The 24,057-nt window shown below is 34.3% G+C and overlaps 3 protein-coding genes across 3 annotated transcripts in view; all 3 read right to left on the bottom strand.

The window, feature by feature from the left end:
* Window positions 1–9,956, bottom strand: part of LOC25499166 (protein LIFEGUARD 4) — a 28,303-nt gene extending 18,347 nt beyond the window's left edge. The window contains exons 1-3 of the mRNA XM_024771062.2: window positions 9,719–9,956; window positions 9,073–9,189; window positions 8,752–8,909 (exon numbers count right to left, since the gene is read on the bottom strand). Of these exons, the coding sequence (XP_024626830.2) occupies window positions 8,752–8,909; window positions 9,073–9,189; window positions 9,719–9,956 (513 nt within the window). The remainder of the gene's footprint in view (window positions 1–8,751; window positions 8,910–9,072; window positions 9,190–9,718) is intronic.
* Window positions 9,957–14,255: 4,299 nt separating this feature from the next.
* On the bottom strand, window positions 14,256–15,237 carry LOC25499167 (protein LIFEGUARD 2). The gene is made up of 3 exons (XM_024771063.1): window positions 15,186–15,237; window positions 14,609–14,769; window positions 14,256–14,516 (listed from the first exon to the last, which is right to left on the bottom strand). The coding sequence occupies exons 1-3, from the start codon at window positions 15,235–15,237 to the stop codon at window positions 14,256–14,258; spliced, it is 474 nt and encodes a 157-aa protein (XP_024626831.1).
* Window positions 15,238–18,094: 2,857 nt separating this feature from the next.
* On the bottom strand, window positions 18,095–20,832 carry LOC25499169 (protein LIFEGUARD 4). Its single transcript, XM_013594343.3, has 4 exons — window positions 20,201–20,832; window positions 19,486–19,599; window positions 18,707–18,864; window positions 18,095–18,586 (listed from the first exon to the last, which is right to left on the bottom strand). The coding sequence occupies exons 1-4, from the start codon at window positions 20,436–20,438 to the stop codon at window positions 18,383–18,385; spliced, it is 714 nt and encodes a 237-aa protein (XP_013449797.1). The 5' UTR covers window positions 20,439–20,832; the 3' UTR covers window positions 18,095–18,382.
* Window positions 20,833–24,057: the final 3,225 nt, after the last annotated feature.

The following is a 24,057-nucleotide window of genomic DNA, read 5'->3' on the forward strand; positions in this document are numbered from 1 at the left end:
CCCCAAAGCCCATGTCAATGCCATTTCTCTTGGGGGCAATAAGTTAGAAGAGACCATTACCAAAGCCAAAAGTGTCAAGGGAGAGAGTGTTAAGCTTCTAGGTGAGAAGGATGCGATAAAGACACCGCTTGATAAGAACAAGGCCCTTAACCCATTAAGGCTCACTAAGCTCAACTTGGAGGCCCAATTTGCTAAATTCTTAAACATACTTAAAAGGATTTGCATTAAGATTCCCTTTGCTGAAGCCTTGTCTCGTATGCCTCTATACACCAAGTTTTTAAAAGAAATTTTTTCAAAGAAAAAGGCTATGGATCACAAAGAGACAATAGCTTTAACTAGGGAAAGTAGTGCAATCGTCAAGAAGCAACCCCCAAAGCTTAGAGATCCAGGTAGTTTTGCCATCCCTTGTGTGATAGGGAAAGAAACCGTTGACAAGGCCTTGTGTGACTTAGGGGTTAGTGTAAGTTTGTTGCCCTTATCCCTCTTCAAAAGGATGGGAATAGGAGAGCTTAAACCTACCGAGATGATCTTGAAGTTAGCGGATCGTTCTACTATCCCTCTCGTTGGCTACATCGAGGACATACCCGTCAAAGTAGAAGGGATATATATCCCGACTGATTTCGTGGTGGTTGACATAGAGGAGGACCATGATGTCCCTATAATCTTAGGACGACCCTTCCTAGCTACTGCAGGTGCTATAGTAGATGTTCAGAGTGGTAGGATAGTTTTTCAAGCGAGTGATGCGATGATTGGATTCGAGTTGGAAAATGTTATGAAAGGTCCCGCTCTTTATTCTTGTAACATGATTGAAGTACATAATGTGAAAGAACGTTTCCTAGCGTCAACTACACAATATGATCTCTTTGATCCTTTCTAAGGACACTTTCTTAACGTCAAGCTAATGACAATAAAAGAGCGCTTCGTGGGAGGCAACCCACGCATTTAACTGCTTTCGTTTTGTTTGTTTTTGTTGTTTTTAAGTTATTTTGTAGGTAATTGTCCGAAGGTGATTCAAGAAAACGAGAAAAATTTTGAGGCCCCATGTCCAGAACCTTGGCACGGCCCGTGCTCACACTGGCACGGCCGTGCCAGACCTTGCCTATCCAAAACCAGCAAAAATTCCAGAATGTTGGCACGGCCCGTGCTAAGGTTGGCACGGCCGTGCCCGACCCAGGTAGGCTATTTGCTCGTTTTTCCCTAATCTTCTTCCTTCACTCTCAAACACAAACATCTCTCTACCTTCACCTTCTCTCTAAAACCTCCATAACCATACAACCTCAAACCTCCACACCCACCCCAAATCTCACCAATTCCCAAAATTTTCTCCACCCAATCAATCACAAACACCATTCCAATCATAACCCACCATTCAAAAACCAATTTCATCCATCCAAACAACATCACCCAAATTCGTAACCCTCATAAACCTAACCCAAAAACCTAAAATTCTTCACCAATCTCCATAACTCAACCCCCAAAACTCACTTAAACCTTCACCACAACACTAATCCAACCTTTTCCACCAAAACAACCTTTACCCAAACCACCACACCAAAGGCAAGGTCAAGGCAATGACTTCAAAGAGAAGTGGAAAGGAAGTTGCAAGCTCATCCGGAGGACCTCCCCCAAAGAAGAAAGCACAAGCCAAAAATCATGGCATCATCTTCCAGGACAACAAGCAAAGGGATAGGTACAATCTTCTAATCTCTAAACCTCTCCAACCTTGCAGGTACCCTGATAACCATGACATGAATAAGCTAGGTATTAAAGATAATGTGTTAAATCTACTAGAAAGGTTAGGATGGGTTGATATGTTGAGACCTATGCGAGGGTATGAGAATTTCACCTATGAATTTTTAAGTTCTATTGTTTTTATGAAAGATAGGTTGAACTTTGATAACCCTAACCATAGAGTTTCTTTCCGGCTTTTGAATATTGATTACGAGATGTCTCTTCAGCACTTCTGTGATGAGATGGGCTTCGCAAATGCGGGATTCATCCATGACTCTTGGGATCAAAATTTAAAACCGGTTGACTATCAACCCGCCGCCTTTTGGGAGCAAATCACCGGTCTTGACCAATTTAACACACGTGCCAACAAAGCTAGCAACATTCACAACCCCGTACTTAGGTACCTTCAAAGGGTTATGGCTTGAACCATTAGGGGACGGAAAGAACTAGGGAACACTAGGAATGATGAACTCTTCATGCTTTGGGCTATGCTGCACAACCAACCCATTAACACTTGTTTTTACTTGCTTGACTACCTTTCCCTTATAGGAAATAGGTCCGATAGTAGGGGAGAAATAGTAGTTGGCGGTATCATAACATACATAGCTGGGCGATTCGGTGTGAGTGAAGACCTAGGGATAAACAAGATCGAGGGTAACAATAGACTAAACATAGAAACTCTCATCTCTATGAATTTCATAAAAACTCGAGTCCCCTTTGTCTATACACTCCAACTCAATGTGCCCATCTTGATTTTATTGCCTAACCCATCTCGAACTAACACCGAGGTGGAAGCAAATTTGTTGTATGTTGATGATGACCCACAGGTGCACATAGAACAACATAATGAAGAAACAGATGGTGCACACTTGCATCAAGAAGAGGAAGGTGCACAACTGCACCATGATGAGGAACACCATGACCCTAATGAAGGTGAAACAAATGAAGATGCAAGATGGGCATGGATGACTACCGAGGTCGAAAGAATAAGCACCGAGCAACAAAGGCAAGGTGTTGAACTCATGAGCATAAGACACGATGTCCAAAGGGGCAACCGCATATCCGAAGAAAATAACCAAATGCTTCGGAACATGATGCACCACTTTCACCTCCAAGGTCCTCCATATGGACCTCAATGGTAAAAATGTGAGCTTTCCTCTTCCACTCTTCCCTTCTTTCTCTTTCTTCTTCTTCTTCTTCTTCTACCTCTCCTTCTCTTTTATTTTTCTTTTATCTTGAATCATTGAGGACAATGCTTCTCCTAAGTTTGGGGGGAGCCTAATAAAGTGTCTTTAGTCGTAGTGTTTCCAAACTCCCTTGAACTTTATTCTTTTGTTTTGTTTTATTATAAAATGCATGGTTAAGTAGCTACTTTTTATTGAAAACATCATGACACAAAATTTTTCATTGTCTCCTCTTATTTTGTTGATTCTTGTACATAAAAGCAAACTCTTGTGTTTTAAGTCTTCTTGATATAACCACATCTTGTTTTAAAGTGAATAAAATTCTCCAATGAGAAAAACACAAAGTTGCTTCCCTTGAGTAAATGTATGAATAGGTATTTTAAGGAAACGCGTTCTAATCTTAGTGGTGCATTAACCTTTAAAGACTCTCAAAGCGCCAGTAGTATAAGTGAGTATAAGGGAGATCATAAAAAGCCAAAAAGCCAAATAAATTCCAAGATCTCATCGCCGAATCTAGATTGGGGAAGGAGGTAGGCCCTCCGACTTCCTACGTGAAGGTGATTGTTATCTTGAGAAAAAAACTTTAAAAAGCATCGTTGAAACTAGATTGGGGAAGGAGGTAGGCCCTCCGACTTCCTACGTGAAGACGATGTTTTAAGGGATACCATTGAATCTAGATTGGGGAAGGGGGTAGGCCCTCCGACCTCCTACGTGAAAATGTTGTTCCTTAAATAAAGAACTTAAAATATGCATATGGCAAAGAACAAAGATTCTCAAAAACTCCCATCTCTCTTATGTGAATTGTAGAAGGAATCTTTCTTGGTTAGTTTAGTGCTAGGATTAGACCATATTTCCTCATAATACCTATCTTATACAGGAGCAAGAAAAGGGTTGGACTTCACACACACACTCACTTGAAACTTGATCATTGGATAGAATAAAGATTTCAAGAAATACTTGAGTTTGTAATTAGTGTACATTTTGGGATTTAAGCCCTTGAGGAGACATGTGTTTTAATTAAATTGTCATTTGATTTAACTGTTGATGCTACTATGTTTATGCCTTTTGCTTGAGGACAAGCAAAGATTCAAGTATGGGGGAGTTTGATGAGTCATTTATATGTTATTTTAATATGCTTTTTAGTTTAATTTTATTTAGATTTTATATAATTTTATATTAGTATTATTTCCTTTTTAGGATAGTTTACTTTAAATTGCAATTTATTATATTTCAGGGAAGAATATTGGATGGATTGAGTCTTGAAGCAAAAGAAAGGGATTTGGAGCAGATTGGACACGAAAATACGAAGATTGGGAAACAAAATATATCTCCCACAAGTCAGAAGCCTGGCACAACCCGTGCTAGCCTTGGCACGGCCGTGCCACCCTCCAGAAGACCTTTTGCTGCTTTTGCTTGGACTCCAAGCTATTCTATTTTGGCGCACAATCTACTGAGGAATATTCTTGGAATATACTTGCTTAGATTTTAAGTCAATTGTGTACTATAAATAGAGTAGCTAGCCATCACAAATATTCATCTTTACTTGGAATACAAGAAGTGACAATTGCTTTTCTAAATAAAGTTCTTTTCCTTTCCTTTATTTTCCTGTCTTTTACTTTCATGCTTTCTCTCTTCTCCCCCATGTCTACGATGAACATGAGTGAGTAGACTTCTTCTTGTCTTGGGATTGTTGGATAAGTCTAAATGACATAATCCTAATCAAACCAAGCCCTAAGCCTTAATCTTATGTAACCCTAATTTCTTATCTGAATTCACCGTCTTAACATGGATTAACCATTATCAAACTGTGGAAACGAAAGTGGAGGGTTTGATAATTGTTCGTCCATTATTCCAAATATCAATTCATAAAACGAAAGTGGAGCTTTGATATTCGAACAAGTGAATTCAGACAAGTATTGCAAAGTCAGCGAAATAGGTTTTGCAATCTTTGAGACATATAGTTTCGATCTTCAAGGGAACTAATAACAATCAAGTCAGCGAAATAGGCTTGGTTGTTAGAGGAACCAAAATTCAATAGTAATCAAGTCAGCGAAATAGGCTTGGTTGCTAAAGGAACTTAAGAGAAACTGTCTTGAGGAATTAGGTCTAACATAACATTATAAGCTTATGGTTTTGATTTGAGAAGGACTTGTTATTTAGATGAAACCAACGATCCCAAGGCTCTTTTATTATATTGCTTTTTAACCGTTTAAAAACCCCCAACTTACAATTCTTTTCTCTCTTCTAATCATCTCCAAAGGTTAATTAAATTGAACTACTCCCTGTCGGAACGATACTCTTTTATACTACTTCGGTAAGACCGTGCACTTGCGGTTTTATCTCATCATTAAACCCTTTTTCAGAATTATACAACCCATTATTAGAGAAAGCTAGTCCCACCCTTACCTTAGATTAGATGATTTCAGACTCTACAAGCTTGCTCCTCTTCTCTTCTCTGACTTCTCACTTTCTCCCTTTTTCTCCCAAAAGTCGTTTCTACGTATTATGGCTCTCTATTTTGTTGTAACCCTAATTCTCTAATGGTCTCATCTATTTATAATCACTAATTAAGTTTGTTTCTCACTTAATCTCTCTCATTATAAACCTGCATAATCTTCCTTATTTCAATTCTGCCCTTATGCCTCATTAATCTATTTTAATTATAATCTATCACTAATAATGCTCATAATAACTACTAATAATTACCAACATATAACACATCACAATTATTCAAATAAATTATACAAAAAGACACTAAACTCAATAAAATAAATAAATAATAAAATAGGGCGTTACACAAAACTTGTGGAAACAAATAAGTGCAACACATTTGCTATGGTTTATAAACTTTTGAAGTTGACTTTGCTCTTGCCGGTAGCAATTGCAAGTGTTGAACGTTTTTTTCATCTATGAAAGTTGTAAAGAGTAAATTAAGTAACAAAATGGATGATCAGTGGCTAAATGACCGTCTTGTAACTTACTTATATAGAAATAGATGTTTTATTAACAATTATCAATGCTGTCATTTTAGCTCATTTTCAACAAATGGATAGGAGACGATTTTCATTGTAATACATTGTATCAAACAATGAGGTAATAATATTTATCGATTAAAAAAATAGTTTGTATTATTATTATTTAAAATTTTAGCTCCACATGTATATAAAGGTTGGATATGTCCCTGTATATATAGACTAAATCATATATCAAGAACAGATAATAATAAAAATAAATAATACAAATCTTATTTAGATATGATTCTAAAATAGATTTTAAGATTTTTTATAATATATATATATATATATATATATATATTAAGATACTCTAATGCGTAATATGTATGTTAAAGATAACATATTTTCTAATATTACAATTGTTGTTTCACGATCATGCCTTCTTTTATTTAATTTTTCAAATATAGAATATAAAATTTAATTTTAATTCGCTTATTTCATTAATTTTAAAAATTGTCCAATAGTTTCTGTTAAAAATTTCTAATGGTTTCCGTGAACATACGTCAATTGACAGGGACAATGCTGTTAGAAAAATAAGATGATGTGATACGATTAAAGGTTATTATATTTATTCTTTAAAAAGGATTTTTTTATAATTATTCTCAATAAAAATAATGAACAAAATAATAATAAAACATAATAATATCATTGGAAGATTTAGAAGAAGAAAAAAAAGGTTTGGGGATCAATATCAAAAAATGTTAAAAATGCAAGGATTAATGATATTTTAAAATAAAATAATAATTATAAAAAGTTGAAATAGTTTAATTCTTTTTTTTTAAGGAAAATAGTTTAATTCATAAAATATTGTCTTTTAGGGTGTGTTTGGTTTGCAAAACAACAAGTACAGTACAGAACAGTACAAGAAAGAACAACACAATACAAGGGAGAACAACACAGATTTTTATGACATTGAATAATTTTTTGTTTAATACGATTTTTGGGGGACAAAATGTTATTTTGATATTTTAGACAACTTGTCGTGGGACAAAAAGTTGTGTTGTGGTTTGCTGAGGGACAAAAATATCAGTTTTTGTCCTGTCTCTTGCCTCCAGTTTGTCCTGTACCTGAAACAGTTTTACAAATCAAACACTGGACAATTGGAGTTGTTCTGTCCTGTCCTTCATTTTTTTAGCAAATCAAACGCACCCTTAGTGTGTTTCATAGCTTCTTCTTCTTCTTTTTTTTTCAAAAAAAAAAAAATAGCTTCTTCTTTTTTTAACATGAACTTATTAGAATGACTAATCGCAAATTTTTTACTTAAGGTTTTGATATATTTTGAAATAGAGAAATTTCTAGTGAAGCAAGTACTATACGTGAATAATTAGTAGATCTGGATTTAAGAATTATTATGGATTTTTCGTTGGTAGAATGGAAAGAATTGGAAGAAGAGGGATCCACTGACAAAGAAAATGAATGGGAAGATCGAAAAGTAGGAAGAAGAAAGATCAATGCCAAAAAGTGGGAGAACTAATGTCAAAATGCATGAAAGTGCATGAATCATTTGCGTATTTAATCTTAAAATAGAAATATTGTTATATTACATAACGAACATGGTTATTGTTGAAAGTGATTCTAAAGTTACAGCCGATGCTAACAGTTCAGCTAGACTTGCATCAAAATCTGGTTCCATTATTAGTAACATTAAATATGTCTTTATGTTGATTCAAATTTTGTGTTAGACTTTATTAGGGAACGAGTGAATTCAGTTGCTCATACTTTAGCGAAGGTGGTCAATGCTTGAGCTAGTCACCACTCTTAAGTCTGGTGCAGTTGTGTCCTTATGAGGAAGGTCTCCAGAAAGCGAGGGTGGAAAGGCATTCACCCATCAAAGAGAATATGATATCTGGATTGAAGGGGTTTCTAGGCTTCTCTCAATCGTTACACAAAGACAAAACAAATACAACAATTGAACCTCTCATCTTGTTATTTTGCTAGTTACCAAATTTTATTCAACACTATGAACACATGTTATATAGTAACTGTGTCCCTTATTATAAACACTCCTTTTCTATTTAAATTGGTATATATAGATATTGCAAATATGTGCTACAACTAATACAACACTAAAATACGGTAACTTAATTGAGTATCATCATTATGATAAAAACATGTGCTACAACGTATTGGTGGTTGAAAGCGAACTTCGGTACGTTTGATTTTGACTATCTCTTTTGGAGGCAAAATCTCTTAAGTTGTTTACGGGCTGTGTTGTAATGTTTGTTTTTGTTTCATTGGCTATTTCTAGCCTTAATGTATTGTAATTAACTCTTTTCAGCTCCCTCCAACACGTCTTATGCTTGATGGACTGATTGTTTTTTTCTAATATAATTCGCTTGGTTTATTAAAAAAAAAAAAAAAAGGTATCTAGTAATTTGAGAATGAAACTCATATAAAGAGAAAAACCTAGTATAATTTCATAAAGCAACCTTGGAATTTTAAAAAATAAAAATGCAGAACTACATTGGAATATAATATGTTGTAATTATATGATCTTCAAGCTGCAGCTCCAAAAATTAATATTGTAGTAACTAGATAGAGGAAGAAGCAGATGATCTCTAGATACAACAAAACCGAAGAAGAAATGGACCTATCATAGGAGAACCTCTTGATTATCTTGTAAGTGTGATATACAATACAGCCACAAAATGCAATAGATGCAAAGCACCCATGGATAATATGTGACAACTTATCTAATAGAAACCAAACCTGTAAAAAAAAGGATCACAATGTTATTACTTAGATATCAATATCACTATTACAAAGCTAATTTGCATGTTAATTATTAAGCACTAAACATAAGCATTTTAATAGCAAAATACCTTAATGAGGTTAAAGAGGATATGAACTAACAAAGCTCCAATCAAGAATGGAGCTAAAAAGCTGAAATCATAACATCTTTTTGCAGCCCAAGACGTGTAGAGAGTCAAACTCAACACAACCACATTAGTTAATATGACAGCTTCTAAAATTACTTTTCCTACATTAGAAAAAATAAATTTGTCATTGAATATTTTTTTGAGTACTTTTGTCATTGAATATTGAAATTGATATAACAAAAAATATTAGTGACCAAAATATATACTTATCGTTATCAGAAGAATTAATTAATTAATAAAAAACAAGAAGAATTGAGTACGTACCGCTAACAAAAGCACAAGTCAATCCAATGGTAAAAGATGAGGTGACAGTGAAAAATTGGAAGAGGAGGAAGTGATTGAGAGTGTGCTTGTCATTATAATAGATTAGTGGATAGAATGCTGTAAAGTAAACAAATTAGTAAGAATAAGAGTCTTATAATTAGGTTTCCTAAAAAAAAAAAAAAGTCTTATAATTAGGTTAAATAAGTTTTTTTCTTATTTATAAAATTATAAATTCTGTTTTTTCTTTCTCATAATCGCTTAAAAGTAACATGTTTGCATCTCTAAATATTTTAAAATTAATTTTATGAAACTTACTTTTAAATTCTTAAGTGATTTTTGTTCAGATATATTTAAAACATTATAAAAAGTTCATCCACAAAAGATAATATGCATGCAAAAAATCATTAAAAATTAAAAAGGTTAATTAAAAAGTTTAAGAAGATTAAATAAATTTGAATTTATGAGGATTTAATCTCACATGTTGAAAAAATTTATAGGACGCAATCATGCCGGCACTTTTTATAAGGACAAATACAAAAGTTAGTAATTTTGTAGCACGAAAAACTTATATAACCCTAGTAATTATAAAAATACAATAATTACCAAGTTATGATGAAGATATAAAAAAACATAATAAGACACGCACTTATCCAGGGTGTAATGCGAAGGACATGATAAAGAGCATAGCCTTCTGCAGTGTTAATGAAGAAATTTGCAACGGGACGAACAAATACAACGATGGAGGTAATAACGATAGTGAGAAGCAACTGAAAGGTGAGGATGGAATAAACCTTACGAATGAAGGACAATCTTAATTCAGGGTTTTCAAGTATCGTAGGGTAAAGGATTCTTTCCCCACTCTCCACATCTCTTTTTTTAGACATGTTTCCTACACAAGGAGGCAAAGATTCTATGAGCCTAGGGTTCTATTAGGATACAAAGTTTTGTATAAAAATTTGACATACAAAAACTTACTACTAATCTGTATTTATATATAGACTGAATAATATGTCAAGACCAAATAATAATAATATAAAAAATCTTCATTTAGATCTAATTCTAAAATATGTTCGAAGAAATATTAAAGATATTTTCTGATATTATATTATAATTATAATTATTATAATATAATAGTAGTTTGGAGAACATGCCTTCGTTTATTTAAATCTTTGTAAATATATATATATAGAGAAATGTTTTCAAGACAACAAAGATAGACAGTGTAAAAAACGATTTATGTTGTTTTTAATACTAGTTTTTATGTTCCCGAACTTGAGTAACACATGATGATGTATTTTTTTTCAAAGTTAGGTATCCCCACGCACAACTGCATAGACTAATATCTCGAGTAATGTAAGACTCAAATGGATGGCAAACTCTCCTTAAGAGTTTTAGGGATACTTTATGTTCAATGTTGGATTCAAACCCAGAACCTTGGTTAAGTTAGAAGAGATCCACGACATCTAATCTAAACGCTCGTGGGTTAATCTTGATGTATTTTACACCTAAAAAAATGTTGTATTTTATACGGCAGTGATGTATTTTACACCTAAAGAAATTTTTTTATGTATTTTATAAACCAATGATGTTGGAATTATCACTGCTCTAAAGAATATCATGAAAAGAAAAAATAAATAAATTCCTATGCGCTTTGTGAGATAAATATAAGTGTAAACAATCTTTGCAAGTTTTTCTTGGTCAATTTACATTAGTTGCAACATTACTAGATACTAGATATGGAAATCAAGTAATCAATAACACTATATTCATAGTTAGTAGTTACTCAATTAATTTAGGGAAGGAAATTTGAGATGGCCCAGTAGTTTTTAACATTCTCTCTTCTGAGGAAACGACAATGATTTATAAGTTTGCTTTTCCATTGGCCAATTGTGGTGGTTGTTTCCAATGGTTTCGGGCGTGGGTTGTTTTTGGAGGTTTTGGGCTGGATTACGGTGCTTTGGGGTGAGCTGTTTAGGTTGTGTGGTGGTGGTGAGAGGAGGTCACATTTTTCGGGATCTGAGAAGTGCTGTTCATATCCGCCGTTTTTGCTCCACCATTGGCTCTCTTTTACTACGGCGACGAACGCATTCTCGTTGTCACAGTCGGCCGCCTTTAAATGATATGGGTTGTGGTTCCGCTTCAAACCGGCGTTGCTGCCTGTGTTTTGTTGTTGGATTTCGTCTTCCTCTAGATTGATGTTTGTGTTGTTGCTTGTTTCTTGGTGAGGATGTTTTGGTGGCGTAGTGATGCAGTGACGGTGGTGGTGATGCAGTGGTGGTGGAGGTTATTCAATTGTGGTGGGGGTGGTGATGCATGGTGGTGGTGAAGTATGGTGGGGGTGATGATGTGTGGTGGTGGTTGGTGTTTTAAGTGAGGAGGTGGATGCTTGTTGGGGTGATTTCCTTTAAATACAACCTCTGTTACACGGGTCCATGTTCATCGTCACTAGCTCTTGGTTGTGCTTTTTGGGTGGTTTAGATGTTTACGGAGTTTGGAGGGTGCTTGCAACGTTGTGTTGAGCCTTTTCCTTTTGATTTGTTTGTTGTTTAAACTTCGCATGCCATGTCTTTCATCTTACATATTGTGTGCTGGTTTTCGGTGGGCCGGTTCATTTGGCTTCGAGAACGGGAGTCGGGGTCTAGCTGCAATCTTTGTTTGACTTGATTTGGTTTTTCTCTGGTGTACAGGGGGCGAGGGGTGCCCTGCTAATTTGGTACTATAGTCTGGTGGGCCGATCACTTTTGATTCGAGATTGGGAGTCAGTTCTTTGACTCAAGTTGGTTTTTGGGCTTTGTGTTGTGCTCTTTCGATGGTTCGGAGGTCGCGAGGTTTGTGATAGCTGCATGATCCTTCGGTTAAGTGCTCTTCGATATGTGGCTCAGCTTGGGTGTTGGGGTCTGTGAGTTTTATTTTGAGGGTGTTCTTTGTAGGTGAGTAGTGACGATGGGTGGTGGTGGATATCGTGTCTGCAGTTCTTGTTTTTTGGGAGTTTGTTTTAGGTGGTGATGTGTTTTGGTTGGTTTATCTTTAGGGGTGTTTTTAGGTGGTTATGGTGTACCGTCTATATGCGGCACCATTTGTATCTTGTTTCGTCCATACCTTGCGGGGATGGCGTTTAACCCCCCAATTGTTGCTATTAACCTAATCACAATCGCAGTAGTTTACGTTGAAGCTAGTCAACCCCTATGGATAGGTACATTTGCTAGTCACCCTAGAAGATAGATGAAAAAGAATGGATGGAGTCATAATATTCTTGATATAATATATAGTTTGAACTGCACCCATAAGACTTAGCAGGTTGTAACATGACATGCCTGGATATGGAAACGTGAAAAAATCTGTTCTTATCATGATTTTTACACTATCTTCCTTGTAATCTTTTTAATTACGGAGGTCCCATCCATCCCTTTTTTGTTTTCAATCTCTTTAAATTCATTCATTCTCTCTGTTTCTAAAATATTCTCCCAACTAAAAGAAACTGAGAAAGCCTTAGATTCTATTATGATTACCATTTACCAAGCTTTCATGGCCTTTGAGAAAACCATTAGTTTAATGGTGGGAAGATGGTTGAAAGAGGAAGCGCAATAACAACCATTGCGGCTACCACAGTTGCCTCATCAACACCAAACAAGGGCGAGACAATGCCCAAAACTGACATGGCTGTTGCTTCAGCTGCAACATTACTGGAAGCACAATGAGTGGAGGCTGCTGAAGCAATGGGGGCTGAGTGCGACCACCTTGTTTCCGTGATCAGCTCATGATGATATCACTACTCTTACTGCTACAGCTGCCACAGCTAGCACATTTAACGCTCATTGTAATACATTTATTTCCTATTCTAACGTGATCAAAATCGATTAATGCTTTCTTCAAAAAAATAATCAATCAATGCTTCATATCACAATAGTGTCGCTATTCTCGATATTGTAGGAAATTTTAGTTATATACAGCTAAATAGTAGTTCATGTAACAGGGAATTAGTAGTTTGGTAGTTAATTTTAAATAGTAGTTTTATTTTATGTCAGTTTACTATTTTACCTCTAATGGAGTAATGGTTGTATTTAAGCTTGCCTTTGTGGCTCATATGAAATCAATCAAATGTTTCAACAATCTTCTTCCCTAAAAGCCGCTCTTTACATTTTATACAACAATTTCTCTTTTGTATCGGATTCTATTCTAAGTCATTCAAATCCCTACATTGAGGGTTGGATTTTATCTGTTCGTTCTTATAATCCTATTTTCCCGTATCAATCCATCCCCTAACCGCAGTTCCCTTGAGGCTGTAGAAACATAAAAAATCTTGACATCGCAGGATACAAACAAAACCCTAAATGAGATGTACAAGATACCATTAAGACATTAGATTATGCAGTTGGACATTCTCTTCTAGACCAAAACATATTTGAATCAACCATTCAATATGGCTAGTTAAAGTTATTCCAAATCTTTAGTTTCACAAGGATAAAATGTGCTCAATACCATATGGAACAGCAGCACAAGTGGTAATTGAGAAATTGTGAATGCAGATAGTTTTATAGGTTCCTGCAGGCTGCAGCCAAGAACTACTTGCTAACGGCTATGAATTACTCAAACGCACCCTAACGGTATCATTATTATCAATTACAAATTGTTCTATTAAGACTAACTCGATATCTTGTTTGGAAAATAGTTTCTGTTTACAATTACATACATAGAACATGACAGGTAAAATTTTCTATCAAAAACTGACATAAAAAAGAATTCCCTACATGTCCATTCCATGACAATGCTTGCAAACATAAAACAGGTAATGCTGAAAACGTAGAGCAACTTGTTGCAGGAACAATTACAAAATAGAACAAGAGTGAGTTTCCAATATGCAGATGTTGTGCTAGAAATGTGCATGGATTTACCGTCATGTCCAGGAAGAGAATACAATATCTGGACTCGAGGCGTTTTCAGGTTTCTCTCAATCGTTACGCAACGACAAAACAAATGTAACATTGAACATCTATTGGTAATTACCATATTTAATTCAACACTTTATATTTTGAGAGGTATTGAGCACATGTGTTTTTCAACATCAACCATATATAATACTCAAATGAACTCATTTAGAGACAAAATCATTCTATGAAACTGCCAATGCTATAGTTATAATTTCATAAAGCAATCTTGGAATTTTGAAAAATAAAAACACATAACTACAATGGAATATAATATTTTGCAATTTCAAGATCTTCAATCAGCAGCTCCAAAATATTAGTACTAACTAGTGAGAAGAAGAGGCCAATGATGTCTAGATACAAGTAAACAGAATCCCAATTGGATCCATCATAGAGGAACCTCTGGATATGGTTGTCTGTGTGATATACAAGGCAGATACAAAATATAATAGATGCTAGGCACCCATATATTCTATGTGGCCATTTACCTAATGGAAACAAAAGTAATGGAAACAAAATCTGCAACAAAATGATCACACTGTTAAACTACACAAGGGCTAATTTTCTGATTAATTATTAAAGTAGTTGGAAATTTTTGAAGAGTTAAATACCTGAATGGGGCCAAAGAGGAGAAAAACTGAGAAAGCTCTGAATAAGAATGGGCCTAGAAAGCTGAAATCTTGGCCTCTTTTTGTGGCCCAAATTGTGAAGAGAACAAGATTGGACGCTACCATAATAGCCCATGTTAGAGACTGTATGATGATTACTTTCCCTGCATCCAATTTTCAGCATCAAAAAAAATAAAAATAGCAATTCCTATTGAAAATTGAAAATCTATACCAAGTTTGTCACAAGCCAACTTAATCAATTATGTTGGAATGTTTCTCTTTTGGCATGGATGTATATTTGATAAAAAAACGAGCATCCATAAGATAATTATCAAATGTGTATTTATGCCATCTTAAAGATATTGAAGATCTAAAGAGAAACACAAGTAAAAAAAAATTATCTTCTTTCATTATCAAATCTATAAAAACATATATGCACTAATCCATCCAATATGCAAATCACATGAAACTATATAAATCATTAACGGCAAAAAAAATAAACTTTGACTATCATTATCAAACGAGTTTTTTTAATAAAAACAAAAAGAATTTGGTGCAGTAAATGTATAAATAAACATACAAGCCGATCTTGCTCCCTTAGTTCCATCCTCTAAATCACTTTTTTCAGACATTTTTCCCTTGCAACTGTGCAAACTCAATGAGAGAAAAAGAAAGAAAAAAAGAGACTAGAATTCCAATGCAGATGCAATTGAACTTGATACTAAACCCCAGTATACATAGACTAAATCATAATTATAAATTAATAACAAATTATAATAGTGAAAATGAAAATAATATAAAATCTATTCTTACTAAAAATGAATTCGTGAAAAAGATAGACATACTTTTTTGACCAAAAAATAAATAAATATACCTGAATATAAAAAATACTTTTTTGACGTGCCTGAATATAAATACACTTATAAATTTACTTTAAAACCTCTGAAGAAAACAGCAGAAAAATATATTTTCATATCTGGTTTTTTACAAACAATTGAAAAAACTGTCACTAAAAAACCTAAATTAGTTACAAAATTAAATTTTAAAAAATTAAACAAAGTAATAGGAATAGAAGATAGCAATAGGAAAATTGGAAAATCAGGGATTTCCTTAATGATTTCATATTTTTAGGACTTACTGTCTTTTGGAATAAAAGTTATTAAATTAAGAAATTCGGTATTTAAGGATCTACCAAATAAAATAAGTATTTAAGGAAATTCAAAATAAATATTACTGTATTTTGAAATTAAATAACGAAAATAGGAAATTCTGAAAATCATATGATGATGTTGTGTGAAAATAGTTTTTTTTTTTTTTTAAGGATTAAGGGTATTTCTGGTTATAAAAGTTTAAGAGAGTTTACTCACGAGGCTCGCTTAAATTAGACTAGACCTCAAGGCTCAAAGAACACTAACAGGTCAAAATTCACACTTTATTCACCTTAATTGAAAAACTCAAAATTCACATTTTCCAATTGAAGGTCATAAACTCTCGGCACGTTGATTGCTGACAACAATCCACACACTTCTGCTTTGTCAGCACGGGAAAGGAGGTATCAATGTTTTTCTTTTAGCAAGCCCAAAACTTTTCGCATCATCTATGATGCACGTATCAGTGCCAACTCGATTACTAGCCTGGGAAAAAATGAGGTATAAATGTTGCATTTTCAACCTATTTCATTTTTTTTTGAACGAACTATTTGGATTGTCTTTATCCCTTGAAACACCATCTCATCCCAACTCTGTTGTTGTCTTCGCCAACCAGATTCTAACTTCACATAGCAACCTACACTGTAATCTCAAGAATGTCATCCTACAAGCAACGATCCCTACAATGTAATCCCTTGGAACCCCATCCCATCCCAATTGAGCTCATATCATATAAAACTGTAGACTTGTGTCTTGAAAATTCATATGAAAATTGATTAAAAGGACAATATAACCATAGATTTAAATTTTGAAAATTCATATGTAAATTGATCAAAGGACGAAAATGAAATTAAAAAAAACGAAATTGTTGTTTAAAATTAAGTTAAAGGAGGACGAAAGTAATTTTTCCTTCCTTTTATTTCAGTCACGTGTAAATGTGAAGTAGGAAAAACAATAATGAATATAGATATTTTAAAGTGATGCTTGACAAAATAAGAACATCTTTTCCACATGATTGGTTTTTGACAAAACAAGAACATCCTTACCCATCTTTCAAAAAAAAAAAGAACATCGTTACCCAAATGGTTAGTTTTTTATATACTTCAACATTATCTCATTCCCGCTGCCAAAACCAGTTCTATATATTTACGTGTTTTTGATGGATGATGGATGACGCTGTCACTTCTCTAAATTAACATTCAAAAAAACAACCCGACACAAAGCGCTAGCTCACACCAAATGACATGTAACCAATCAATTTTCTGCGACCTGAACCAGTTCCAAGCAGCGGCACCCCTCTGCCGTAGGGTCCTCAAGTTCCTATGGAGTTTCTGCCAAGGTCATGGAGTGCATCAGTTCTTGCACCTCATTCTCAACCACCTCTTCCTTCATGCATGCCTTCCAATGGCCACACTACTTCTATTCCTGAAGACACCAGCAACCACTTTGTCTCCGAGGAGCTCTCAAATCTCAATTGAGTCTAAGAGTCGGTTTTCTTTCGCTTACTTTGCACCTTCGCAGCTTGTTCTTGAGCGCATTATGTCACACTCTGTTAGGGAGGTTTTTACTACTCTTTACTAACAATAAAGACACTCATACCCACACATACCCACACACATATCCTCAGTTAACAATGGGCATTATCTTTATTAATATTGTTTGTTTTGCATATGCAACAGGATGTGTCGCCATTAACATCAGATAGAATATCTCTCAGCAGCGAGCCTTTGAATCATGGTGGTGCATTAGCCGGATCAGGGAGTCCACCAATTTGTCATTCAGATCAATTTGACGATGTTGTCAACATATATAATCAATTTTTACTAAGCTACGAGCAACTCTATTAGCTTTTTCTAATAAGTCGCACACTATATATTTCTTGAGAAAACAATTCCATTCACCCATTATCTAATGGTGGAAGAGCAACTGCTGCTGTTGGCAGCAGCACAACTTGTTCAGGACCTAAAACTGTAAGAAGATGGTTGAAAGAAAGAGGAAAGCAAAATACATAATGCTCAGCAGCACACTACTATTACTGTGGCTGCTTTAGCTTCCATTGTGGCCACAACAGCAGCCTCGTCAACACCAATCAAGGATGAAAAGATAGACAAGACAAACATGGATATTGCTTCGGCTGCCATATTAGTTACGGTGCAGTGTGTTGAGGCTGCCAAAGCAATGTGAGCTAAGTGTTACAACCTTGCTTCTGTGGTTAGCTCAGCTGCGAATGTCCATTCAATTTCACATGATTGTATCGCTACTCTTACTTCTACAGCTGCCATAGGTAACACTTTTTACACTCATTGTTAAGCATCTATTTACTATTATAACAGAGTCAATGTTTCATATCGCAATAACATCAATATTGTTGAAACTTGAAATTGTAGAGAGTTTAGTTAAATACAACTAATGCTAACACCAAATGTAATAGCATCATCATTCATGATATTACAGATAGTTTATCTCTCTCCTTGAGGCTATAGAAACATAAAAACCATGATTCAAACCTAACCTTAAAATCCTAATGAGATATTCAAGAAACCGTTAAAAGACATTAGATTCCACAGTTGGACAAGGTCATTTAGCATCTAACAGAAATTTACATCAAATAGAATTTCCTATATCATCTTCAATTAGCAGCTCTAAAAACAGTAAGTAGAGAGAGGAAGAGGTTGATGACATCTAGATATAAGGAGACAGAAGCCCAGATATACTCATCATAGGAGTACCTCTTGATAAGGTTGTCTGTGTCATAGACAATGTAGCCAGAAAATATAATAGCTGCAAGACACCCATAGATCATATGTGACAACTTTCCCAATGGAAACAGAATCTGCAAGAAAAGGATCACACTGTTAAAATATACAAACAGAACACAAAAGTTAGATATCAAAATCACTATTACAAGGGCTAATTTGCCAATTTATTAAGAACTAACTAGTGAGCAAATTACCTGAATAAAGGCAAAGACGAGAAGAACCAACAAAGCTGCAAACAAGAATGGGCCCAAAAAGCTAAAATCATGACCTCTTTTTGCGGCCCAAAATGTGTAGAGAGTCAAGCTGAACACAACCACAGTAGTCAATATGACAGCTTCTAGAATTACTTTCCCTGCATTCAGTTTCAAAGATCATCAGAAAACATAGCAATTATTAATTGAAAAACCATGTTTATCACAAGCCAACTTAATCAATTCTCTTCTCCTTTCACTTTCCACCTAAAAATATACACATGGGGCTGGATAGAAAGCAAACAAAGCAGTAGCATTCATCTAAACAAAGCCGATAACAAAATAAAAAATAGTAACAGAACAAACCCTTTGACATACTTGTATACTTATGCCAAATTTGAAATTTTAATAAGAATTATGAAAATAGAATAAATCAAGAGATTTAATTTCAATGTTAAGAGTGTAAAAAATTTCTATACTTATATCCAAACCAAATCATGTATGATACTACTTTTTCAGGTTATTTCATGACATATCTCCAAAAATATTCATATGATAAAATATGATTAGATACATGTAAAAAAGGTATACACCAACAGTACATGTAACTTAAATCTATAAGTTAGATTGTAGGTTGAGTTAAAAATGCAAAATATATATGCACAAATTCAAACCAAATGCATGATTTTATATAGTCATTGATGAACCAAATAAATTGTCATATTATCAAAAGAAGATTTTAAGTAACAAAATGAGAAGAAAAAATAATTCTGAGAACATACCGCTAACAAAGGCACAACTCAATCCAACGGGAAAAGCCATAGTGACTGTGAAAATCAGGAGGAGGAAGTAATTGAGAGGGTGCTTGTTGTGATAATAGTAAAGTGGACATAATGCTGCAAAATTAAACAAATAAGAGTGTTACAAAATACAATCACATAAACAATAGACCAAATACCTATTGTGGTCCTTTAAATTAGATATTTATAACAAGTTGTTTTTAAGTTTCTTTTGTTACCAATTGGTTTTAAGTTTTCTTTTTGTTACAATGTCACCCATTTTTTGGCTAACTTCGTTAAAAGTATCTAGAACCATTGAAGGTTGTGTGTTCAAAAGTGCTTATAACATCAAACATTGTTTTTGAATTCAAATCTAAATTTACACATAAATATTTCACCAACAATATTATAATTCAAATAATTGATCAATTTTGTTTTAAATCAAAACTACATAATGACACGTCTATGAACCCTAATTTTGAGAACTGTGAATTTGGACATACGACAATTTGAATTAAATTCGATGAAAATAGGATAAGCATATGTTATGACTTAAACACCAATTAGTCAAAACAACTTAATATAATAATAATAATAATAATAATAATAATAATCTAATTATGAAGACCGCGTATAGTATTTGACCTAAATAATATAGTTAGTAATAAGTTATACATATGATAATGTATAAATAAAATAAAAAGAAGAGAAGACGTACTGATTAAGGGAATAAAGATGAGAACAATGTAAAGAACCAAGCCTGGAGTGGTGCTAACGAAGAAACGAGGAATCGGAGGAACGAAAACAACGACGGAGGCAACAGCAACGGTGAGAAGCAACTGAAAAGTGATGATGGAATAAACCTTACGTATGAAGGACCATCTTAGTTCAGGGCTCTCAAGCATCGTAGGGTAAAGGGTTCTTTCCCCACTCTCCACATCTCTTTTCGAAGACATTTTTTTTTTTTTCACAACTTTTCCAAATAGTGTAGTGTAACCGACTCAACACAACACCGCTATGAAGTTGTTATAAAGAAGAGAGAATTAAAGGAGGTTTAGGATTAGGAGTAGGAGTTCCAGTAAAGTAGAATCGGATGACTTCGTACGAAATTTCAATTCTAATATCTATTTTTGGAGATACGCATATTTGTCACGCAAGTCCTTTAAAAACAATAAAATTTATTTATTTGTCGTACATGAGATTCTCCGCTTTTACATTTGATGGCTGAGTTTAGCTAAGAGACGACTATTTAATTTAACAAAACAAATAAATACATAATCATAGAACAAATCGTAACAATGTTATCTCTTGCAAAGATTGAAATGCACAAAAATTTGGGGTGTCAAATTTCATGTAATCTCTCACTTATTTTGCACATCATGTAGCTATATATGTATCAATGCTATTGCTAGGTGATTTAATAAAAAAATAAAAATAACGCTTGATATTGCGAAAGATTGAATTTTTTTTTTCGTTTTGACGGATGGTGCTGCGAAAGAGTGAAATAATTTTTTTATATATATAAATGAAATATTAATCCATACTTATTTAAACATTAATTATATTAGTCTAATAGAGCGGCCTCTTGTAGTGTATGTGTGTCGGTTGATAGATACATTGTATAATATAAAGTGATAAAGTTCGAACTTCAAATAAATCAGATGAATTTTAACACTTAATTGGGAGAAAAAGAGCTCTTCTGATGCAATATTTGGAGATTTGAAAGCAATATGTTTGAAGAGTAGTAAGTCTTCCAAGACTATAAGTTCTAGCTCTTAATAATGATTTAAAAAAAATTGATTGTTTTGTAGGATAAAGTGGAGGTGGCATTTAGGGTGGGTGAGGGAAAGAGTTTCCTACTATGGAAAAGTTTTTTCTTACCATAAGATTAAAGAAGTGCACAGATTTTAAAATGGTCTGTCCACACCATATATTTTCCTCCATCATCTTCAACCCTTGAAAATACAAATCTACAATTCACCCACCAACCCATATCCATTTAAAATCAATCTTTTTTGTTAAGATGATTTTGGTCTAACACATTGAATGAATTTTAGAGATACCAATAATTTCGAACACTAGATTTTCCCAACACATCTTCTTCAACCAACCCACACCATATATTTTCCCCACATCTTCTTCAACCTAGATTTTTTTCTACACTATGTTTCCACCGTTACCACTCTTAACAGCACATTCATGCCTTTTCCTTGCCTCCATTTCATGTTCTTCATTGGTGTGTTTTTTATTTAACTTCTAACAGCACCGCATCCTCTTTAGCTTGTGCATCCCACATTGAACACATAACTTTAAATCTTACTCTACTTCTATTTCACTTTTCCAATTATGTGTTTTCTGTCTCGTCTACGAAAAAAGCCACCAATCTTTAGAGGTCATTTCCGACAACCTTGAATTTGCTGAAGGAAAGCAAACACCGGATTTGTGATCCTCGTCGCGAGTTCTCTCTATTGAACCACTTATTATTTCATTCTGAGTACATCTCTGAAAATCTGCCGCCAACGAGTTTCCAGTCATCTTCTCTAGCTTATGTTTTCTTCTGTTGATATTTTTCTGCGAATCATAATAACTCATATTAAAATTTAGAGTTCATGTTTAGCGCAGTTCCAATCGATTTAGCTAAATGTATCTTAAAATTTAGTGTGGAGTATTAAACTCATTAAAATTACAGTTCATCAGTTTTTACTTCTACGAAGACCTGGTATTTTCCTAAGCTTCAACAACTGTCGCAGTTCATCATGTTTAACGCACCGGGATGAAGTCAGTGAAGTTGTTGCCGCCGAGGTTGAGATGGGTCAGTGTTTTGATGTTGTTTATGTTGTCGGGGATTTGGCCGGTGAAGTAATTTTGGAGGAGATTGAGGCACCTAAGGTTGGTACAATTGTACAGCCACGTCGCCAATGGAAAATATGGGTTGGTGTTCATAATGGGCTTCGAGAGCACGGGGGTCATTCATGTATCCCGTAACCATGATAACAGGCACCGACAATATGACAAACATGGGTTTTGGTTTCAAATAATTGACCGGAACCGTTATGAATGTAAAACTGCCAAGGCCATCATGATACAAAACTCTGTTTTCCGATACTTGCATGGAATAATGGCCTACACCATTTTCGGTAGGCCGGAAACTGCAACGGTGAGGACTGATGAACTATTTCTTTTATGGGCTATGGTTAAGAAATGTCCTGTAAAAACGAGCTATTACCTATTAGATCATTTGGCATATGTGGCGGCACAACCCAAAGGTAAGATAGCGGCGGGGGGATTGGTTAGTTTCATAGCTTGGAAGCTGGGAGCGAGAAGTGCAACACAAGAAAATGGCATTGATGGAAACTATATCATTGATATTGTTTTCTGTAAACAGATACATATGGTAAGGGATCTAGATGGGAACAACATGAATTTTATATTGTTGGTATTCGGCGAAGATTCAATCTTGTTGCCAGATACATCGAGAACTGACGTAACAATTCCAACAAATTGGTGATTATCGGGAGGAAAAACAACCAACGGAGGGTTCGAAAGATGACAATAATTGGCGTCGAAGGATGGAGGCGAAGGTTGACAGGACGTATGATGAGGTTGCAGTCGTCAAACAAATGCTTGCAGCAACAATGTGGCAACTCAACATCCAATATCCACCACCCGGTTCACAATAATAAAGTTACACCTATTCAACTTTAATGCTTTGTTTTGGCTGCATTTTGAAAGTACTCTTTTAAGAGCTTTTCAAACTTCCATAGGAAGTGGTATGAACAATGATCCGATTATAATTATGTTGTAACTTATATTTGATCTTCAACTTGTTTACATGTTAACAAAACACATGGCTTTGTTTTTTTTACTAATGATGGTTGGTTCAACTGGATAATGCCAGCTAACACACACACACGACTGTGTGACGTGCACGCACGACAGTGCACCTACTCCAAACATAAAAATAAACACTATCTGACAATCACACACGACCATGCTCTTAACAGGCACGGTCGTGCATAAATACAATAACAATTACAAAACCAACTCCAGTAAGTTTAGGCACGACCGTTTCAAATAATAGCACGGTCGTGCGCACCATCACTTATACTTTCAAACCCATCTCCACACATCTTTAAGCACGACCGTTTCAAACGAAAGCACGGTCGTGCCCACCAAAAATCTCTTTTTAAAAAATAAAATAAACCAACTGTTATTTCTTTCAGTACCATACAAAAATATTAATTTCCTAATAAAATTAAATCTAATTTTTTTCTTATTTCAATGTTACATCTTAATATTATTAATATTTTTTCCTTTCTACGTATTTTCCTTATATTAACAGTACAATTTCTGATAACATAGTTTTTCATAATTCAATCATTCATCTTTGACTTACGATATAAATAAACATTATTAATATTATATTACAACAACAAAACATATTTTATATTTTATATTTAAACATTCATCATTCAATCAATTTCTCATATTTATACAACCAATTTGTTCATCTTCAAATATTTCGAAAACAATTTTACTAACCAAATATTAAACACAATTTATTCATCTTCTAAT

The sequence above is a fragment of the Medicago truncatula genome, chromosome 7, assembly GCF_003473485.1.
Source record: "Medicago truncatula cultivar Jemalong A17 chromosome 7, MtrunA17r5.0-ANR, whole genome shotgun sequence".
Lineage (NCBI taxonomy): Eukaryota > Viridiplantae > Streptophyta > Magnoliopsida > Fabales > Fabaceae > Medicago > Medicago truncatula.